General features: G+C 44.1%; 1 protein-coding gene across 1 annotated transcript in view; it reads right to left on the bottom strand.

Moving 5' to 3' along the window:
• Positions 1 to 1,245: 1,245 nt before the first annotated feature.
• The window catches only part of LOC148020794 (Core-2/I-branching beta-1,6-N-acetylglucosaminyltransferase family protein), a 149,996-nt gene continuing 133,591 nt past the window's right edge, over positions 1,246 to 17,650 (bottom strand). The window contains exons 10-11 of the mRNA XM_087698604.1: positions 1,925 to 2,053; positions 1,246 to 1,714 (exon numbers count right to left, since the gene is read on the bottom strand). Of these exons, the coding sequence (XP_087554730.1) occupies positions 1,703 to 1,714; positions 1,925 to 2,053 (141 nt within the window). The 3' untranslated portion in view covers positions 1,246 to 1,702. The remainder of the gene's footprint in view (positions 1,715 to 1,924; positions 2,054 to 17,650) is intronic.

The following is a 17,650-nucleotide window of genomic DNA, read 5'->3' on the forward strand; positions in this document are numbered from 1 at the left end:
AAATGTAATATCTTTCATATTCACAATCTATATATTTCAAATTTTTATTTGTGAATAAACAAAAGATTAACTAAATATACAGATCCACATGCTACTATGTAAAAACGATGACTAGACTTGAGAGATAAGCCAAAGTTTTTAGGCTACATGTTTGCGAAACCCCGTGAAACTTTTTGTGTGACAGATATTTAAGCGCTCACTTCCTTCACTACTTTCGTTCTTCTAGCATAGGTATTGCTTGAGAGAGAGCAAGCGGGAGAAGCCTTTTCTCCTCCATTGCTACTCTTTTTCTTGGCTGCTTAGAGTGGAGGGTATCAGTCGTGGCTTGATGATCAGAGCACAAAAGGAGCCACATCCGTATCGTGAGATCACAATGAGAAAGGTGAGTTTCGGCGAGTCTATTACAAACTTTGATTCTTCGATGCTTTCTTGCATTCATGGTATCTACTCCCCATAGACAAATTGTCCTTGAAGCTTCCCTTGAGTTTCTTACAAATGAGAGATATAGACAGTTTGGAGCTAGAGTACCAGCTAGCTATATAAGAGATAGCGTTAAATTCTTCCAAGGAAAGCTCTTGGGAGATGGTATCTACTCCCCAAGATTCCCAAGGTAATGTTGTAGGTCATGGGAAAGATTGTAGAGCATCAATGCCCGTACAATACAAGCAAGGGGTATATGGTGCAGCAAGACTGGTATATAAAGTCCATGTGCAGCATGATGAATAAGCAAGATCACCAATCAAATGGGAAGTAGCTTTGTTTATGCTGCAATTGGTGCTCCTCTATTTTGTAGACGTGGTTATACTCGGTTGTGTAGACATAGCAAACAAAATGCATGCAATCCCCTATAGATCATGGAAGGGGAAAAAGGAGATCTATTCTACATCTAACCAGTCTTACTTGATGAAATTCTTTAATCCAAGAACTGTTGCAAGTCCTAAGCACCATTACATAACATAGGCAATGCAAAGAAGAAAAAATAATGATTGATAGCGATCTTCTTTAGGACATGGATATAAGGATTCTCCACCCACCTTTACCTGATAATAACACATCTAATGTTAAAAAGCAATTTTGACGTGTGGAGAGCGTATTCAGTGCACTCAAGCTGAAAGATAAATGGGTCGAAATCCTAAAACCAAATACTAAGGCCTTGCAAGGGCAGACCAAAAGTCTAAAACTTCAGGTAACCTTAAGTACCTTAACCAAGAACAAAAGAGAAACACCAAGTCCGCCCTTACAAAAAGAAACGGCATTAAAGACTCAATACCTAATCCCTTAGATAGAGCGTGACATACATAAACTGTATGCCTATCACCCAACGTTTTAAATAAAACCAGTACAGAACTTAGACTGCTAACATGATGCTAACATGGGCCCCTGGTCCTTTCTGGTTCATGAGAGCAAAGCACATTCATGAACTATCATGCACTATTTCATTTGTAAAAGGTGGTCATCAACAGAAGAAGAGTTGACCCATGCTCACGAGGTAGACCTCTTGTGGGGTTTTTGGGGGGTGCTGACATGTTGGCTGTCTTGCAGTTGCTACTTCACTGTAAGAAGTATTCACTGCACATTCGTTGTGATGTCAAAGCTGAATAAAGAACATATAGATCAATTGGATTTAATGTTACAATGTAAAGTTCTATGGCATGTGGGCAATACTATACATGACAATGTGTGAATCCTAGGGGTTCTTTGTTCAGTTGATTGTCTGCAAAACACCCAACGCTCAAGTTAGTATATGTAAGTTGAGACCAAAACGTTACAGAAAACAGCTAAAATTGAGTAACAGGACCTCAGGCCCACTGAGGGCTGTTTGACAACAAGATGTTAATACAAGGCTTCACGCTAGAAGGACAAAAAGAATCCCAAAACATTAAAGGCCTATCTAAATAGCTTGATGAGAGCAACATATTCTCACCTCATTTAATAAAAGTAGAGCTGCCCCTCTTGTAAATTTCCTTGCAAATAAGAAACAGGGCCTAAGTGTGTCATTGCTGCTACACCATTCTGTTCGATATTCCGTCTCATAATTGATGTGTGTAATATCCTGAAATTGAAACTACTTAACTTGGGTGGATGGCAGTTTCTCAAAAATACTTGCAAACTACAGGCCAAACAAGAAATTACATTGCCAACAGGCTATTCTTTGCACAAAGACTGAAAAGTTATGTGGGCTCAACGAATTTTTATATTGAATCCCTTGCACTTTGAAAACTTGCAAAATCTAAAAATAAATAGAATATCATTAAAAGTGATGGGAAGGACTTGCCAGAGATTCATACATTTACAATACCTATGCAGTATTCCTATCTTTTATCTTTATTTGAAGGTTTTGCAGGCTCTGTGAATTACTTGGACTTTGATGGCACTAAAATAATAGCCGCGGAATTGAGACAGTGGAATTGGTAATCAGTCCATGTTCAGTGTCACCCAGAGATAGAAGGATCAACGAAGAATCATCAAGTTTATGCTACAAGACATTATCTGAAAAATAAATAGCCAAAGGTAGCTCCAGAGAAGGTGATATGTCTTTGTATGAAAATATCTTTCTGTTGGTTAGAATGACAACTGAGTACATTCAAGCTGTGTACAGTACAACTAAAAACAGAACTACACCACTGGCTAATCTATGGGTTCAAGTTAGAACATAGTCAATACCTAACCTGTTCAGCAGTATGTCTAATACTCTGAAGGATATTCTAAACTATCAAGTGTATGCATAGGGGAAATGCAACCTCATCATAAGACTTGATGCCAATGGATATCTCAGAGTATTTAGTGGTGTTGTCGAAAGAAGAAATAGGGCAATTTGAGAGAGTGCTCATAGTAAGTTGGTATACAATATGGTCCTAGGTGACCTAAACCTAGTGTCATGTGCACTAGGGTGAGGGGTCCTACCCACCCTGAGTGGGGTGCAAGGGGCTTTAGGATGCAAGCTCTAGTTAAGCTAGGGCTTGGTCTATTAGGTGCTTGTGAGGGTTCAATGACCCCAATGAGCTGGGTCTAAACAGGCCTCAGCGCATGCATGTGTCTATAACAAAGTGCAAGTGGAGTGACCTATATGTACCCAAGGTTCTAGACATGCAATTGGGGGTAACCCAAGGAATCTTGAAGGTGTGATCCAAGCCCTCTTAAGGTGGGATACAAATTACAAGTATACTAACAAATTAACAATCCTTGGAGGTTAGAGAGAGAAAGAGAGAGTTGAACCTTTCAAGTTTCAAGTTTCAAGATTCAAGAATGAAGAGAGATGGGGTTTGGGGGCCTTGGGGCCCGAGGGGAGAGAGAGAATCGAGATAGATATTAGAGAGATTAAAATGGGGAGATAGATAGTTATGCATAAATCAATTATCATAATGAAAGAAAGTGAAACAAATTTAAAAGGCAATGTATACCTCAATGATAGCTTGTCGAATGTGGCGGTAGATGAATGTGCCTATTGTTTTCCTCCCCCTCTTGCCAGTATTCACGGCCCGCAAAAAGTAAGTGCCGAGTGGACATAAGACGAGTATGTTGATGATGCCTCATTTCTTACGATAACTCCGTCTGCCGGTGAGAATGGAGGAACCATATTTTATCCATGCTGCCTGAATAGGATCAAGGGCTCTATCAATCCTCTCCTTCTCTTCATCAATCTTTTCCGTCTTCATATCGTAGTATGTGACACTGCTTTACCTTCACATGAACCCACATTTACAATGGCTCTTCTTCCATTGCTATTGTTTTAGGACATTGAATGCAAGATTGCACTCAATCACTGTGCGTGCAATTTCAATGTCCGCAAGTCCTTGCCTTTCTCTAAGAAAGGCAACCGATCCACGCACATGACCGAGAGCTTGAGAGAGAGAGAGGTCTATCTCTCCGGCACTGCACGAGCCTGCACTCTTTATCTTTCACCGGAGCTGGATGTGGATGTGGAGCCTCCACCACCAATGGTAGAGTCTTCTCCCACATCGGTTGAAGATACCCACATTCGATGCTTCCTCGATAGTAGGCATAGGAGTTGATGCTGATAAGACACTTCCTCCTCTTATGGATCCCCTTCTCATCTTCGCGAGAATCTCCTCCATGATGTTTTCAGGGATCTCCTTGCATGGAGCAACTTGCCCCTTCGTCTTGAAAAGATGTTGGAGAAGCTGAGTTGCACCACTTGTTTAGTGCTTTTCGCAATACTTAGATGTCCAATGGTGGGAGTTGGACTTCTTTGTATCCCTCTCCACCTTCATCTCGTGCAAATTGAAGGCCTTGTGCTTCTCATGAGTCATGGTGCCGATGACGAATAAAGAGGCCCGGGGGGGGGGGGGGGGGGAAGAGAGAGAGAGAGAGAGAGAGAGAGAGAGAGAGAGAGAGATGCTTGAGTCTCGACTCTTAAAATTTGAGTCTTGAAAGTTGAAAGAGAGGGAGACTTGAGAGGACCAAGGGTTGGGGTAAAGTTGAAAGAGCAAAAGTGAGAGAGGGGATGGGAGATGAGAATGGCAAATGCTTTGATAGGGTGCGGGATAGAGGGGATGGGAGATGAGAATGACAAATCAAAAGTCCATTCAAGATCCAAGAGAGGAAGATAAGAATAGTTAATACTTGCTGAATTGGTGTGGAAGCATGGAGTAGAGAAGCACCTTTTGTAAATGAGAGAAGGGTCAAAGTTCAAACAGTCAAACTTCAAAGAGGGGTCAACAGTCAAAGAGGGCTGCTAGCTGGATGGATGCATAGCTGGAAAAGGGGGTGGCATGAGGTATCCAAGGCTTCCCACCCTCCCAAAAAGTGCCACACAGGCATGCAGAACGCACGTGAGTAAACGCAAGGCCGCAAGCAGAGCGTGGGACTCAAGACGTGCAAGCAAGGTGGCCAAAAAAGGCACAATTTAACGTATGAATCTGTATAGATACATACCGTATGGATCATACGGTACGATTAGTACCATACATCGTACGGAGACAACTATGGCACCATTGTTAGTGGCTCACATCCATGTCTAGCTGTGCAAGTGGTAAAAGGCAAAGTGTGGAGCATCATGCGCAAGTGGAGAGGCAATCCACTTTCTCTCAAGCCCTTGGTAGTTTAAGAGGATTGGTTGTCTTTCTTACACAACGGCAACGACTTGTGAACGTAAAGATTTTACACACTGTAATTGACTGCAATCTCCCGTTCAATGTCCTCAAGCAAGAGCAATGGATGAAAATGGTGAAGGCAATGTAATGAATGGACTGGTGTCTCATACAACGACATTAGGAGAAGGAGATTGGAGAAGAGATGGAGAAGATTGATAGAGCCCTCAAGCCAATCCAAGCCACATTGACCAAGTATGGATACTCCATATTGGTCGATGGATGGAGTGATCACAAGAAGCATGGCATCAAAACTTCATTGTATTTTGTCCGCTTGGGATATATGCTTGTGGGCCATAGACATTGGAAAGAGAGGGACATAAATGATAGTGCCTTCACCTAGTATCATATTAAGCAAGCCATCTTGGAGGTAAGCATTATAATTTATAACTTGCTTAAGCTATACACACACACACACAAATTTCAATATGTGCATCAAGCTCTCAATCACTAATAACTATAAACCACACACTCACACATCACACACACACACTCTCTCTCTCTCTCTCTTTTTCGTGAAGATAATTGAATTAAGTAGTAAATATTTATATCAGACCATCAGGTCAACATTCTCTCTGTGTATCTCTTACTTTCTGTTACATCAGACCATCAGGTCATCTGAGAAACTCTCTCTCTCTCTTTCTCTCACACACACACACTCTCTCAGAACAACCTATTACATGAACAGTACTATCAGATCACACAGGAGTACTTGGAGTGGAGCGAACAATCACCATCCAGGGAGCAGCAATATCCAGAAGAACCAGGTCTGCTGACATCATAGAGCAGATTTGCCATAAGACTATTCCTCTCACACCGGCCACATACCCATGGATGCCCGATGCTGAATCAAAAATACAGGGTTGTCCATCTAAGGAAATGAAATAGGCAGGAACAATCTGAACTTAAAGAGGACATAGAAGACATATCTCCCATAATCCACGAACGAACTAATAGGTGGTGCTGAGTCACAGAAAACCAGACACGGGAAATGAAATTCCAAATCCGCGCAACAGGGCAAGAGACAAAGAGGTGAAGCAATGTCTCATCACACGTAGTGCAAAAAACACAATGCCTAGTAGAGATCTTTCAAGCGCAGAGCACTTCGCCTGTTGGAAGCCCCCCAAAGAGCAGTCGCCACATGAACACTTTTGATACGAGACCTTCGACTTCCAAAGCTGGATGAATCTTTCCCGCCACTTCTTATTACTGTCCCTACGATGCCATAATCTATTCACTTTCCCCATGACCCATTTCTTGGCTTCCACCATCTGATGATATATCTGATTAGTTGATCTTTTCCCAAAATCATCAGGAAGCACAAACATCCAGTCACGCTAAGGATCCAATGGTTGTAATACAGGCAAAGGAAAAAACCTCTGAAAACTGTCCTGTATAGACGACCAAATGTCCCCGTATCCACGAGGCACCTGAAAGTACTGACGAATGCGCCTAAAGGAATAAAGACGGGCCTACCAGGAAATAACACCATCATTGACTGTCTTCAACCCCAACCTAGCCATTTGATTGAACTTGTCACGCTGCAAATCTTTTTGTGGCTAATCCAATAACCTTGAGCAAGCCAGTATTTCTCCTTGTAGCAAATTTTCATCTTTACGAATATCCGGGGGATGCCAAAGTGCAAAACAAAGCATTTCCTACCAGGAAGCTATCAAATGAGAAAGAAGAATAGACTGGGAGACCTTTAAAGGCCTCATAGAATTAAGCACATGCCACGAGGAAGCATGAATAACCGTGCTACCATGAGAGATGCCAGTCTTTTCTATGAAGAATTTAGCAATGTTTGACCAAGGATGACACTGAGTACATAGACTCTGCAACAAGGAAAGCCTCAAAGCGGCCATATGCAAATTGACATCTAACAAAGCTGTATCCCCCATCCTTTTCGGAGTGATCACATGATGCCAGGAGATCCATACCTGTCCCAAACGATTGCCTTTCTTTTTCCAAAGCATAAATCTGATAGGCTGAACCAAATCCAAAATGGACTTCTTTGTCTAAGGAAGTAGTGGCAGAAAGAATGAGATCAAGCTGATCATTATACATTGAGCCACTTTTAGTCTAACATGTATTGGCCAACTCTGGGATTTCTAGTACATGAACCTGTCATGAATTCGGGAGGCCATCCAATCCAGCAAGCGGGGAGCAACCTCCACACCAATAGGGTATCCCGAGTGTCTGGTTATATTGCCCCTTGTGATTGTAATTCCATTCGAGCCCAAGGCCTACAGATCATTCTCCATATAGGAGAGAAGGATAGATTTTTGACTATTAATATGAAGACCTGATGCCAAAACAAAAAGATTCCAGGCCACCATTGCCCGATTAACATTAATACCATCCGCCTTAAGAAACATAAAAGAATCATCCGCCAAAGATTGACCCACAAGCTGGTCACAGCTAGGAAGAGTTAAGCCAACTATCTCACCTTGAGCTGCCAATTTATCTAGTAATGAGAGCATGGGGTGAGTAACCAAAGCAAACAGCAAAGGGCTAAGAGGATAGCTATAAGATGGATTCGACCTTCGTAAAGACAGAGAGAGAACCATGAAAAAACTTCTTAGCACGAGTGTCTCTTCTCCTCCCAACCACGCCTAGATCAGTGCTGGCCCTCCCACTCGGATTCCTTTGCCAGCCATCAACTTCCTGGAGTCCTACTATTCCTGGACTCTCTTACTCTCTAGGCTCCCCTTAACCCCGTTCGGGCGCCCAAGAGCCCAGACGGTCATTCTCGTGCATGTTCCCCTAGATTTACATTAAATGTCACATTAAATGTCACTTTTAATGTCATTCCATATTTATGACCTTAATGTGACATTAAATATCACTTTTAATGTCACATTAATGTCACATTTCCTTCCCCTTAAGAATCGGTTTCGTCCTCGAAAACGATACTTGGAAGGTCTAACTGTAAATCGGGAAACCTTTTCTTTAAAGTACTTACTCGCTCCCATGTTGAGCTTTCTTCTGAACAATCTTTCCACTTAACCATACATTCTTGATAAATAGTATTCCTTGTTCGTCTATTACGAACATTTAATATTTTTTCTGGTTCATGTGGATTAGATTGGTCATAGAATAACTCCTCAATATCATCATTTAAGATTAGATTATCCAAATCACCCAGCTTCTTCCTTAATTTACTTACATGAAAAACTGGATGTATTTTACTACCAGCAGGTAGTTGGAGCTTGTAAGCCAATTCTCCCACCCTTTTAAGTATTATGAAAGGATCACAATACCTTGGTGAAAGCTTTGGGCAGTGTCCCTTTTTCATAGTTTTAGTTTGTTCAGGCACCTTAAGATAGACCAATTCTCCTTCTTCAAAGGAGATGTCTCTTCGGTGAGGATCTGCATATGCTCTAGCTCGATTTTGAGCTTTTTTAATATTTTATTGAGCAAATTTTAACATACTATTCATATCCTCCAAAAAATCTTTAGCTGCCTGAACCTTTTCCTTATGCAGTCCTACTGCAAAAGGAGCTCTGGGCTGAAACCCATACATTAACATAAATGGACAATATCCAGTGGAAGAGTGCTTGGCACTGTTATATGCAAACTCTGCTATCGGTAAATACTCTTCCCAATTAGTTTGCCTTTTACTTACATATGCCCTAAGCATATCTTCAAGAATTTGGTTAACCCTTTCAGTTTGCCCATCTGTTTGCGGGTGATCCGCCGTACTCATGCTAAGTTTAGTATCCAATTTCCTAAATACCGCACGCCAAAAATGGCTATCAAATTTTCTATCCCGATCAGAAACTATATTTGCCGGAAGGCCATACAATCGGTATATGTTCTCTACGAACAATCTAGCCAATTCCGGTGTTTTAACATCAATTGAAGTTGGAATGAACCTAGCTATTTTGGTTAACCTATCCACAATCACCCACACAGAGTTGTGCCCCCTCTGTGTTCTAGGTAGAGCAACAATAAAGTCCATGGAGATACTCTCCCATTTTCCCGAAGGAATTTCTAATGGATGGAGAAGTCCTTCCATTTTTAATTTTTCAGCTTTATTAACCTGGCATTTATTACATTTGACCACATAGTCAAGGACGTCCTTATTCATTCCAGGCCAATAGAACTGCCTTTTAATAAAACTATAAGTCTTATTAACTCCTGGATGTCCCGCACTAGGGGTATCATGACACTCAAAGAGTATCTGGCGCCTTATTTCTATATCTTTCGTGACACATATCCTACCCTTGTAGAGTAGATAACCATTATCAATGGTAAAATTCTTCCACTTGAATCTAGTTTGAGCAACCCCTGATGCTCCATTACCTTGTTGAACATCCTCAGATATTCCTTCCTCAATAGAAGCACTTTCAGTTGGATCCCCATTTTTTATTGCTTCCCATAAGTTGGAATATGCCGGATCAACCTGGCATTTCCCTTTTAAAGATTCAAGCAAGTTGGAAGTGAATTGAGTAAAACTCAATTCATTAATGATGGGCATTCTGCTGAGTGCATCAGCTACTATATTATACTTTTCTTTTCTATATCTGATCTCATAGTCGAACTCTTGGAGTTCGGCCCATCTGGCTTTACGCCCGTGTAAATCTGGTTGATCATTAAGCCACTTAATGCTTTCATGATCCGATAAAATCAAAAGTTTGGCACCATACAAATAGTGCCTCCATTTCTTCATTGCATGTACTATTGCATACAGCTCCCTCTCATAAACAGAATAATTTTGTTTTGCACGATCTAATTTCTTGCTTTCAAAAGCAATTGGTCGACCTTCTTGTAATAAGACCGCGCCTATTGCCTTATCACTGGCATCAGCTTCAACCACAAATGGTTTGTTGGGATCCACTATTAATAATACTGGAGCTGTAGCAATAGCTACCTTAAGTTTTTGAAAACTTTCATTTTGGTCTGTTCCCCAATTAAAACTTTTCCCTCTCTCTTTAAGTTGGTCTGTCATTGGAACAGCTATTTTGGCATAATCTGGAATGAATCTTCGATAAAATCCAGATAAACCTAGGAAGATCTGCAGCTCTTCCAGGTTCCTTGGAGGTGGTCATTCAATAATTGCCCTTACTTTTTCTGGATCCATGTTGATTCCCTCTTTCGAGATAATATACCCTAGATATTTGACCTCTTGTGCAAAGAATTCACATTTAGTTTTCTTCGAATAAAGGGAATGTGTTCTTAACAGTTGGAATACTAATTGTAAGTGTTCCAAATGTTCTTCTCTTGATTTACTAAAGATCAAGATATCATCCAAGAAGACTACTACAAAATGTCCTAGATAGGGCCGTAAAACACTATTCATCAGCTTCATAAAGGTAGCTGGTGCATTAGTGGGGCCAAAAGGCATCACCAAAAATCATAATGCCCGTATCTAGTACGAAATGCCGTCTTGGAAACATCTTGTGCCTTAATTCTTATTTGGTGATAGCCTGATCTTAAATCTATCTTTGTGAAGAATTTTGCCCCTTGCAATTGATCAAAAAGATCTTCCATTCTGGGCATAGGAAATTTATTCTTCACCGTTATTTTATTAAGTGCTCTATAGTCAACACAAAGTCGCATAGGACCATCTTTTTTCTTTACCAATAAAATTGGTGAAGCCCAAGGTGAATTACTAACTTCTTGATGCTGTGTTTCACTTAACCTATACGGTGGTTTTGAAATTGGGTTTGTATCCTTATTTATATCAATTGGGTGATTTATATCACCCCTATCTGGTGGAAGGCCACTTGGTAAATCAGAAGGAAACACATCTTTAAAATCATCTAACAAACTGTTCAATTCATTATTAACATTCAACTCACAAACATAAGAAAATTGTTGCTTAATATTACAGAAAGTAAAAGTATTCTGTACAGGAAGAGACCATAGCATATATACCTCACAAATTTCCTTCTTTATCAGCTTCTGAACTTCAGTAGAACACAGCAAAGGATTATCAGATACTTCATGTTCACCTTGAATGACAAAAGTCTTACCATCCCTTTCAAATTCCAGTGTATTATGGTGATAGCTACGTTTTAAGGATGGTTCCAATCCCCATAGCCACTCCCTCCCTAGAGCAATATCAGCTCTTTCCATGTTCATTATTTGGAAATCAAGCTTATCTTTATATCCTTGAATCTCAATTTCCAAATTGGATACCATTGTATCCCATATTTTATTGTCTTGGCCTTGCATCATACGAACAACATATTGATGCTCACTGTTTTGTTGGGGAAGTTTCAATTTTTTGACAAGTGTATAATTTATAAAATTATGTGTGGCAGAGTCATCAATCATGACTCTAACCCGTTTTCCAGCTATCAATCCATGTACTCTAAGTAAATCATGTGGCCCAAAAGTAGGCTGCCACATAGAAGTTGACATACAACACTTATGTTGTACATCCATGTGCAAGACCTCTAAAGATTTATACTTTTCATGGCCCTTTAATTCTAAGGTCTGCACTACATGGATTTGTTTTTCTTTTCCCTTGCCCTTGTCCTTATCCTTTCCTTTGTCTTCCCCCTTTTTCTTTTGAGGGCAATTCCAAGCAGCATGGTTAGGGGATAGGCAATTAAAACACAACTTTTCTTTTTTGGCTTTATCAAAGTCATCAGGACTTAACTTTGGCCTCATATATGGTTTCTTTTCAAAAGGTTGTTTTTTACTCTTTAAAAATGACATTTTTCTTTTAAATTTGCCCACAAATTTTGAGGTTTCCAATTCCTTAGACTTGGGCTCCGTATCAGTGAGACTAGTGAGTGTACCTGCACGCGTACTATCTTCATAAATTAATGCAAATTTAATTGCCTCTTCCAGCGTCTTAGGTAAACTCCGTTTTACTTCCTTTTTACAGGCTTTATCCAGTCCCCTAATGAATCCTCTTGTTTTTTGGAATTCATCTATTCCTTCCAGTTTGAGGATTATCTCACGATATTCCTCCAGATATGTCAACAGGGGTCTTCCCTTTTGTCTGACATAATCCCAATCTTCCCAATTTCTTTCCATTTCATTTTCAGGAAGAAATTCTTTTAAAAAGACGGATTCAAATTGAGCCCAAGTTTCAGGTATTTTATTCGCCTCCTTTAAAGTTCGCCACCACTTATATGCTTTGGGTCCCAAAGTTAAACTAGCCTCTAGTGCTTGGAGATGTGGTGGGGTATTTTTTAATTTATGTAAATCTTCCCATTTTTGGAGGAAATTAAAGATTGTGTCTTTATTCCTATCTTTTTCCTCCCCGTAAAATTGAGGTGGTTTCATATCCTTTAAAACTGGATTATCCCTCAATTTATGGTAAGTCTGGGGTTCCTTAGGATCTCGCATAGTCACATCTAAATCTTTCGATGAAGATGGGACATCTGAGATTTCTATCTTATTTTTATCTTTTTCCAACAATAAAGTTAATTGAGATTTTATTTCATTAAGTGTTTGAGTTAAAAATTCCATTTGAACCCCCTGAGTTTGCACACGAGCAGTAAGATCATCGAATTGCTCTCGCGTAGCAAAAAATTCTTCCCATTGTTCTTCTTGTATGTCTGGTTCATGGGGATCTACCATAGGTTGATCCCCGGAACTAGAACTTTCCATTACCCTTTCTTTCCCTTTTTTTGCCATTAATACACTGGAATTGGAAAGCAAAAATAAGAAATTTGCATACAAGTAAAATACTTCCCTGATTTTTAATGGCAGGCAGTGGCTGTTGATTTGGAAAGAAACTCGAAGAGTAAGAAACAGATTGTATCTTCCCGGATTAGAACAGTGAAGTAATCATGCTGGAAATTCAATTTCCTGACTTCAGTCGTATATGACATTCTTCTGTCCCTCTCTCAGCAGTCGCAGTCATGTCCGTCTCACATCAGTCGCAGTCAGCAGTCGCAGTTACCCGTCAACATCAGTCATGACAAAGTCACGTTTCCTTGTGACCCCACGTCTGATTCTCGCGACACCACTTCTGGTTTGGTCCTCACGACCCCTCGTCTAATTGTTTTTCCCTGCCCGTAACGTAACGGGTCACATTAATGTGACGTGGCGCTTCTCCCTTTCGTTTTTCTTCACGGCGCGTCGCGTTTTCACGGCACCTGGTACTCACGCGATGTGACATGGCGCTTCTCCCTTTCGTTTTTCTTCACGGCCCGTCGCGTTTTCACGGCGCCTGGTACTCACGCGACTTTATGAACAACTGACGGCCTGACTGACGACTGACAACCTGACGGATTACTGACAATTTGACGAACGATTGACGATCTGAGACGTTGAACCATAGGCTCTGATACCAATATAAGATGGATTCGACCTTCATAAAGACAGAGAGAGAACCATGAAAAAACTTCTGAGCACGAGTGTCTCTTCTCCTCCCAACCACGCCTAGATCAGTGCTGGCCCTCCCACTCGGATTCCTTTGCCAGCCGTCAACTTCCTGGAGTCCTACTATTCCTGGACTCTCTTACTCTCTAGGCTCCCCTTAACCCCGTTCGGGCGCCCAAGAGCCCGGACGGTCATTCTCGTGCATGTTCCCCTAGATTTACCTTAATGTCACATTAAATGTCACTTTTAATGTCATTCCATATTTATGACCTTAATGTGACATTAAATATCACTTTTGTGACAATCACAAAGGGCCAGGCCTCCAGGCAAGAGAGCACGCGAGGGGTGGGGGGGGTGGAGGGAGGAAAAGATAGGCGGTGGCGGAGGCGGCGGCCAGGGGTGAAAAAACGGCCGGGGCGGGTGGGACAAGTGCAAGGGGGGGCAATCTGATGACAGCTTTTTTCCAATCCATAGGCATCATACCAAAGTTCCACACCTGCTGACACAAGCGTGTTAATGGGTCCTTAAGTTGTTGCACATGGGCTGGAAACAACTCATTAGGAAGCCCATCCCAACCTGGACTTTTCCTTCTAGGTAGGTGAGACAACACCTCTTCCACTTCATCTTTAGAAATATCAGCCTCCATTAGATACACCCATTCTGGTTTGACCTAATTACTAACCAGGTCACAAATATATGTTCGAGCCGCGAGAACAGCATCGGAAAGAATCTCTTGCGGACCCAACAAGGCCCTGTAAAAGTCAACAGTCATCTGAATAATGGAGGTAGGATCAGTCACCATATCACCCTGACCATCTTTTAAGCACACAATATTTTCCCGGGCATATTTTTGATGCAGAGGAGCGAAAAATTGATGAGTTTGACAGTTGTCATGTAAAGCTTCAGCTCTGGCCCATTTCTACTTGGCCCCCGTCACGCCGCGCAAGCTACCCCACCCGCCCTGTCTGATCGTTGCGTCCCGCTGGATCAATGCCATCGCCAGCGTCACCCCCCCTTGCCATCGCCACGACCCCTCGTCATCGCCTGCGCCCCATCCCCCTCGCCTTTGCCAAGGCCCCATCGCCAGCTCCCTGCGCCACAGCCTGTGTCTTCTGCGCCACCTGTGCCCTCCTTGCCTCCCCCTGCCCCCTCCGCCTGCTCGGCTAGAGCTAATGGAAACAACGATTTATGATCAGGTAGTAGGACATTCCCCAGCCAAGGCCCAGCTTCGGGACTGGCTTCACTCCACGCTGTGCATCGGCACAACGCAAATCATGGAGGCGGTTCTATTGGGCCAAGGGATCTTCATGGTCCGGCTCAGCTCAGCAGATGCAGCTCGCGAGCTACTCGCCAGTTCACCATATGCGTCCATGAAGGGGGTCATATACATCGTCCCTTGGTACAATGGCTTTACTATGGAGGCGTTTGCACTCCACAACAGGTTTCTTCGGCACCCGGTCACCCTTCTTTTCCCCGGCTTGGCAATTGAGTATTGCCAGTTGGTGAAAGACTTTGGACGGCTCTTCGGCACTGTCCTTCCCACGTCTTTTGCGGATGCAGTGACAGCAGCAGGAGTCCTAAAGGTACGGGTGGCAGTGAAAGAGGTCAAGAATATCCCACAATTCCTAGAGATTGAGGCAAGCAGACACTCCTTTAGGCAGCAGGTCATTGTGACTGGGCAACCATGGCAGTGCTTGCACTGCCACGACTTTGGGTATCAGGCAGTAGTTTGTACGCGTTTCGGAGCCAAGGCGGCTCCGCCCAGTGGTCCGTAGGTGGACGCTGATGGTTTCACACGGGTCCAGAGACGACAGAGAGGGAGACAGCAAGGGGGAGGCGTAGCCAGCTCCTTAGACCTAGCCTCGTCAGCACGGTGTTGGCAGGCGAGCAACCCCCTCTCGGCAGAGCACTTCACAACCCCCCTGTCCGTCCCACCCAATAGGACCACAACCCCTCACATTCTCCACCCGCGCCACAGACTGCCTTGCCTGAGTTCCCACAGGCCCCTCACCCCCCCCCCCCCCCCTCCCCCCACATCCACCATGTATCTCTATCCATCCCACTATCCCTCGATCCTCTTCCCCCCCATCACCCCCCCTGATCCACACTCAGGTCAGGTGAGTCCCCCCCAAACTCTCCACAGTGGCCAGGTTGCATGATGGACATTAACTGGTGGGCTAGTGCTGAGGTCCCATACTTGAGCATTATCTTTTGAGCCCCTCCACAGTGGAGAGCTTCGAGGGACGTGATCGAGTGGCCCCCGCCACAGGCGGCCCGCTTCTACCAGTATACAGAGTCGCGATTTTCAGCATGGCTGATAGATACATTGATAGTACCACCTGGAGCATCTATCACCCTATGGTCTGGCCGAGGGCCACCATGGGGGATTGGAGTTCACCATCCAGACCGGTGGCAAAGCGCACTTGCATGCCTCTCAGTCTCTCCTCCTCATCTGCAGCATCCACACTGAACAGATGCCTGTTCGGTCAGTCACAGGTTTCCCCATGAGCTTACACCTTGCATCCTAGAATGTGAACAGTCTCCACTATAGTGGGACATGTGGTTCCAAGAAGTTGATTGTTCGGCAGGAGTTGCAACCTGCCCTTGCCGAACGGATCGACATCTTGCTTCTGCAAGAGCACAAGCTCACCCTTACCCAGGCTCAGCGGGTTGGGAAGGTACTTCTGGGCAGCCCGCACACTTATTGGGAGCACGCCATAGGTGCCCACGGCAGGAGTGGAGGCGTATGCACCTCTATTGGCCCGAGTTTCACCACTTGTGTACGAGACCACGAGACGATAGTGGCAGGAAGGGTTCTATGGATCAGACTGGATGTTGGGGACTCGTGTATTGGAGTCCTCAATGTCTATGCCCCTACGGAGGTTAGGGCACGCAGCAAGTTCTGGGTGGAGATTGCAGCTGGACTCCCAGAGGTGGACTCCTGGATTGTTGGAGGAGACTTCAACAACCTGGAGGCTTTGGAGGACCAGCAGGGCAGAGGAAGAAATTACCAGGGCATGGCTGGGGAGGAGTAGGAGGCATGGGAGGTCTTTCTGCTTGCAGTTGGAGCACGTGATGCCTGGAAAGACCCTGCCTTCCATAGGAGGGAGAGGTCGTTGGACTTCTCCTAGGGATACAGGCGGCTAGGTGGAGTCCTGCTGGAGCGGTTGGACAGGTTTTATGTGGGAGAGTGGGGAGGCTCTCGTGGAGGCCAGATTGAGCTATTGGTAGGCACCACGTTATCTGATCATTGCCCAGTTCTCCTGACACTTGACCCCCTAGCATCCGCCCTAGACACACAATCTTGTCGGATCCCTGACTCGATCTATAGGAGGGAGGAGGTGACGAGACAGATAGAGCAGATTTGGACCAGAGAGTGGGACAAGAGGGACCAGATAGCAGAGGAGGTTGCAGAGGTCCTAGCCGAGTCAAGCAAAATCTGCCAAGAGGCAGCCATACAGGCCACGCAACAGTGTTGGGAGGAGGAGAGAGCACTCCGGCTCGACCTTGCAGCCACGCAAAGATTATTGTAGGAGGCACCAGGGGATCCCACCCTCCACGCACAAGAGGTGCATGTGCGTGCAGCCATTGCTGGCCTAGAGGACAAGCGCTCGGAGTTCTCTTTCCGCACCTGAGCAGCCTTTTGGGTGCAGAAGGGGGACACGATGTGCAGGGAGTTCTTCTAGGTGCACTAGCCCCGCACTGCGGGAGAGCAAATACGCAGCCTTCGCGATCAGTATGGGAGGACCCGTTCTAGCCCAGATGAGATGATGGAGATTGCCACCGACTATTACACGCGCCTTTTCCAGATGAGATGATGGAGATTGCCACCGACTATTACACGCACCTTTTCCAGCAGGAGACAGCTTCAGCTAGAGGACAGAGATGTAGACAGCAGGTATGGGATCACATCCCGTCCCTAGTCACAGAGGAGATGGGACACTCCCTCCTAGCCCCCTTCACAGAGAATGAACTAGAGGAGGCTTTCCATACACAGGATGGGCAGAAATGCCCGAGGGATAATGGCCTCTCTAAGGCCTTCTTCACTACCTACTGGAAAGTGGTGAAGGACTCCCTACTGAGGGCTTTCCAAGAGATGTTCACCTATAGACACATGCCAGGGAGTCTCTCGGCAGGCCCTATCAGTCTTCTCTCCCAAGGGGGAGACCGGTTGAAGCTCTCCCAGTGGAGACCGATCACCTTATTGTCAGTGACCTATAAGGCACTGGCAAAGATGATTGGTAGGC

The sequence above is a fragment of the Lygodium microphyllum genome, chromosome 18, assembly GCF_053477565.2.
Source record: "Lygodium microphyllum isolate KBCC chromosome 18, Lygodium_microphyllum_v1.1.10, whole genome shotgun sequence".
In the NCBI taxonomy this organism is placed as follows: Eukaryota; Viridiplantae; Streptophyta; class Polypodiopsida; order Schizaeales; family Lygodiaceae; genus Lygodium; species Lygodium microphyllum.